Genomic DNA, 5,175 nt, shown 5'->3' with positions numbered 1-5,175 from the left:
AGCTAGCTATTCAGAGGTTATCTTTATAGGATTGGAATTTCAACTTCGCCTTTGATTTCCGCTATTTGTTTCTCACGTGATACACAATTTCCTGGAAGGCCATACAAGGTCTAATGCTTATATCAAAACGATTCAACGTGATTTATTTTTATTCTTCCGTATGTGTACTGTTAGAAATACCTTTAAAAACAATTTAAGCTTAAAAAATAAATAGGTGTTTTTAATGTTTATGTATTTAAGCTTACATTTCCTAAATATCACATACAAATGCTATTAAATGATGTTTAAATATATACGATATATATATATAGTTAGAAACATTATACAAGACCTAGATGCCTGCTTTTGGCGAAATATATTATTCATACCCATTTAATATGAATCGTAAAAAGGTATCTGAACTCGTATAACAGAAAGTATCTAATACATACAATTGCACCACGAAAATAATGTATGATGATAATTAAGCGACCTTCCAAAAAACCACGTGTTTTTACAAATAAGCGTTAGATCCGGATCTAAAATCCAACTAGGACAGCCCTCATTTAATTATGACAATAGTGAGGTTGCTAATCAAAATGTGTACGTGTACATGGACGCGTAGCTACCCTTCATGTATGAGTTGCAATTGATTTTCACTTCAATATTGTATTTATAGGCTCATTGATTCGACCATATGACCTTTCAAAAACTGATTCTTAATATATTTCAAGAAACTTACGTTTGCGCTAACACTTTCTGGAATTTCACAAACAAAGTCCATTTATTGGTGTATCTTCAGTAGTAACCTGCTGACAAAACAAATCGCAAATTAATATTACATTAGTGTGATCGAAATGCTCCAAATAACATTCAAAATTGACGTTCATTCAAATAATAGTAGATAAGTTGATATCCTGCGAATGAAGAATCATGCGTTTATTTCTCAAAGGCCAAAAAAAGAGAGATGTACCGAAGGGTAAATATTTTCTTTATAATTTAGTTTGACAGTGTCTTAAACGTGAACTTATTGAACACCTCATTTAATTGAAAACAAATCTAGCCATCCTTCAAAAGAGTAAAGGATCTTAGATATTTTGAAAAAGAGAAAATAATCAACCTAAATTGACTACACACACAACAGAAAAAGACAATGAATGTACAATCAACAGTAAATGACTCTACAAACAACATAAAATGAGTCCAAAAAAGACAATGAATGTACAATCAACTGTAAATGACTCTACAAACAACATAAAATGAGTCCAAAAAACACAGAAAATGGCCCTACAAACAAAAGAAAAGGACCTTTCATACAACAGAAAATGACCCCACACACAACAAAAAAGGACTCAACAAACAACAAAAAACACTCTTCAAACAATATAAAATGATTTTGTAAACAACAGAAAAGGACTAGAATCAATAGATAAACAAATTATTTACAAAAAAGAAATTTATAAACAAAAGAAAAGGAATATATAAACAATAAAAAGGACTATACAAACAACAAAAAGTACTATATTGTCAGGAGCTAAACCATTAGCAGATAAATAATATATTAACAACAGAAAATATATACAAACATCGGAAAAGAACTATACAATAATATTCTTTCTACACAAACATCGGAAAAAGACTATACTAAAATATATTATTTCTACACAAATATCGGAGAAGGACAAAATACACATCAGAAAATCAGAATTGATTTTTCGAAAAGTCATACTTGGAACATTCGTATTACATTTTACGAAAGAAATGGGAGGTAAAAATTTGTGAAACATGAATTCGTCTTTTCAAAACAGTCGATATTATCTCCTTATCGTTTATTTGTTCGTCTTCAATTGTAAAACTGATATTTTTTCAACATAACGTTACAAATGACTTGAAACAAATAAATGACACATTTTACAATTAAGTCTTAATTGTCATTATAATATAATAAACATTGTTCAAACACTAAGTTAATTGACAGGGCCACGAAAATTAAATTCCTTTCAATTACAATTTCCTACTAAAGTCATGCGCCTACGTCAATAATTTAAGAGCGCGTGTTAACCGCGCCAGGAAGCCCCGCCTAAAGGTTGTCGAAAATGTCTATATAAAATCGCATCTTTAACATTCAAACCATTCTCTAACTGCGCATTGACAAGGATTTTAATCGAAAATGAGCTTACTCTTGCTAGGACTATATTAAACAAACATTGTGTGAGAAAACGTTGATAGAAAACATAATTTAATTGTTTATTTTATTTCATACACGACTTCCAACTATAACATTCAAACTTTATAACAAAACAATGATTGGGTACACAACAGCGTTGTTTGCTTTGATCGCCGCAACATTGGTCATTGCTGGCCACGACGAACTGGTGCAATGCACCCCGGGTATATTTCAGATCATCGGTAAGGCCGACTGTACGGGCTTCTTCATGTGCGTGTTTGGGAAAAAAGTCGAGATGCCGCCTTGTCCTCAAAGATCGGTGTTCAGCTCCAGCGCAAACGTTTGTGTTCCTAAAGGTTCAATGTATGATGACTGCAAGAAAACAACAGAAGGAAGCGGAGGTCACATGCCAGTGCTGCCTGACTTAGGTAAGTTCTAGTGTTGGTGTTTGTATTGTCTGATATTTTATCCTTTCCTAAGTATTTCTTCTCTAAAAGCATTCCAAAGTGTCCACTTGCTAAACATGTATATCAGTTGATATAGTATATAGTTTATATAATCTTTATAGATAGAAACACATAAAGCATTATTTAATCTGAACAGTGATTTTTATGTGGAAAAAACTTAATTCGTTAGTTTAAATAAATGAATACGCAAATGAAAACAGAAAATTCATTCTAATTATCATTTATTCTATACGGCTACATCGGTTGAAAACTACTCTAGGCAAACAATATATTGAAGAGTGTATCATGCATCTTCAAATATATTAATTATTTTATGAAAAACTGAAGAAACAAGCTCAGTAGCCGAAAGTTTTAACATAAACCCTGTTTTATGAGCCAATATCGTAGAAAAAAGTTTTACTTTCCAGGGCCTCTAAGTCCAGAGGAACGATGTAACATGTTCGGAGGCGTGTTCCCACACCCCACGGAATGTCAAGCCTTCTACAATTGCAGTGTTCGTTACACACATGGGATTCCCCGGTTCTTCGAGCAACACCTTGTTGAATGTCCCTACCCACAGTTGTTCAACACTGAGACCAAACAGTGTGACCATTTTGAAAATGTACAATGTGGAAGCAGGACAGAGTTCAAGGATGGATGTAAGTTGACCTATCAAACTTTGTTGAAATATAGAAATTCAATAGTCATAATGCATTGGTAATAACACTTTGAACACCAACATATATCATATATTGATGCAACTCTAAAATTTCGGCACCTAGTAGCTTCCAGAAGTTTAATCTGCACCCAATATCAGTATTCATATAATACACCCCAACTCCTGAAAAACAACAACTTGTATTTTGCTGTACTTCAGGCCAATACAGATCCAACCAGTGTCCCGTTGCCCACTGTAGACCCTGCCGTGTCGACCTTCCAAGCTGTGTAGGCAAACCTGACGGAATAAACGTCCATCCAGTAAAACTTTGGAGTCCATTCTACGCCGTATGCTACAAAGAACGCACGATCAAAGAGGAGCGATGCCAAGCTGACGAAAATGGCCGAACACAATTGTTCCATCCGGACAGGAACGAATGCGTTTCATTAGATATGATTCCTCGAGAACACGGGGGAATGATGCCCGAGTGCGGTACGAAAGTAGACGGGTTCTATCAGGATGAATTTGGGCGATGTGACCGATACGTTCGTTGTCAGGGAGGAAAATATATTGGCACGGTGAAATGTGCGGTTGGAGAGGTATTCGATGGCACAAAAGAAGGCTGCGTTCCGCAAGAGAAAGCATGCGGACACTGCGGAAGACTTGACCATTGGTGAGTGTTTTTTTATGTTTTGATTACGATTTATAGTCGTTGTAAAAATCTCAACACACGTCTTAACGTGTAAACACGATGCAATCCCATTGATTTAAGCTTTTAAGGTACGAATGTGAAGTGCTTCAAAGCTGCAATATGTCAATAAATATATTTCAATCCTGTTTTATTGTTCTTGCATTTGAAATACATATTAATGAAAACTGATCATAATTAAGTTGTAACAAATAAATCTATCTATATATTTTCAGCTGAGAAACTTCTTTCACACTTTCCGAAAAAGAATATGGATAAGACATGTTAAAGACAGCAAAGTGTTGCTCTGAGTTGATTTCGCTGTGTTTGCTCCACTTCCAACTTTAAACATTTCAAAACCAACCAACTACTTTTGTGGGGGGTTTTGTGTGCTATTAAGGTTTTACCAAACTCATGATGACTATTGATTAAGTTTCTGTACTTTATTGAATATTTATTTTATACATCTATGTACTTAACCTGTTCATTAAATTTACGTGTGTCGTTAGTTCTGTGACATATATATTACAAACGAGTGTTAAATGTCAGAAACATAGTGTCACTGTACATGCAGCCCCCTATATGCTGCAACTCTTTTAACATTATGTTTAACTAATTTATTAACAACCTTGATTGTTTATAAACTCATTAGTACCCAATTTGCATAACATAGCTGAATGATGTAACATAGTATATAACTTAAAACAAAAGAAAGCCCGATTCTGATGAAGTTGTTCTGGTAATGGTACGATTATGTTTTAATCTTGAATTATGATCATTAATTTGTAAGTAGATTTTCATTATTTTATTTATGAATTTTGCCTTGTGATGTGCCTTTGAAATCCTTACATTTTGTTTAATAAAATGTACAATATATGTAATTGTTATTATCTTTATATACATGAATTCCTCGCAAATCCATCTCGCTCTCCCTAATATAATAAATGGCAAGAACACAGTGCAATTATTTCTGTCCTTTAAAAAGTATCCTGTTATGATATAAAACGCAACTTGTATTTAGAAAATTGAATCCAATTAATCTTCGTGCAAATATACATTTAAACGCAGGCTTTTTTAGAATAACTAGAAATATCTTCGAAAATAAATGAAAGTGGATAAAAGTACTCCAAGAATACATTATACAGTAAAGATTTGAACACAATCAAGGGTAACAAACCTTTGAATTATATTTCTTCCGTCATTAAAACATTAATCTATCATAGTCGAAACTAGTCAT

General features: G+C 33.4%; 1 protein-coding gene across 1 annotated transcript; it reads left to right on the top strand.

Annotated features, from left to right (window-relative positions):
- The first annotated feature begins 2,189 nt into the window (after window positions 1-2,189).
- Window positions 2,190-4,669, top strand: LOC128216510 (uncharacterized). The gene is made up of 4 exons (XM_052923093.1): window positions 2,190-2,574; window positions 3,021-3,251; window positions 3,470-3,923; window positions 4,175-4,669. The coding sequence occupies exons 1-4, from the start codon at window positions 2,283-2,285 to the stop codon at window positions 4,176-4,178; spliced, it is 981 nt and encodes a 326-aa protein (XP_052779053.1). The 5' UTR covers window positions 2,190-2,282; the 3' UTR covers window positions 4,179-4,669.
- The last annotated feature ends 506 nt before the right edge of the window (window positions 4,670-5,175 follow it).

This window comes from Mya arenaria, chromosome 14 (assembly GCF_026914265.1).
Source record: "Mya arenaria isolate MELC-2E11 chromosome 14, ASM2691426v1".
Classification (NCBI taxonomy): Eukaryota; Metazoa; Mollusca; class Bivalvia; order Myida; family Myidae; genus Mya; species Mya arenaria.
This window is presented reverse-complemented; position numbering and strand designations above follow the sequence as displayed.

Excerpts from the sequence above, each read along its gene's own strand:
- LOC128216510 (XM_052923093.1), top strand. The coding sequence starts at position 2,283 with ATGATTGGGTACACAACAGCGTTGTTTGCTTTGATCGCCGCAACATTG. Across the intron at positions 2,575-3,020 it reads GCCAGTGCTGCCTGACTTAG|GGCCTCTAAGTCCAGAGGAA; the intron begins GTAAGTTCTAGT and ends TTTACTTTCCAG. Across the intron at positions 3,252-3,469 it reads GACAGAGTTCAAGGATGGAT|GCCAATACAGATCCAACCAG; the intron begins GTAAGTTGACCT and ends GCTGTACTTCAG.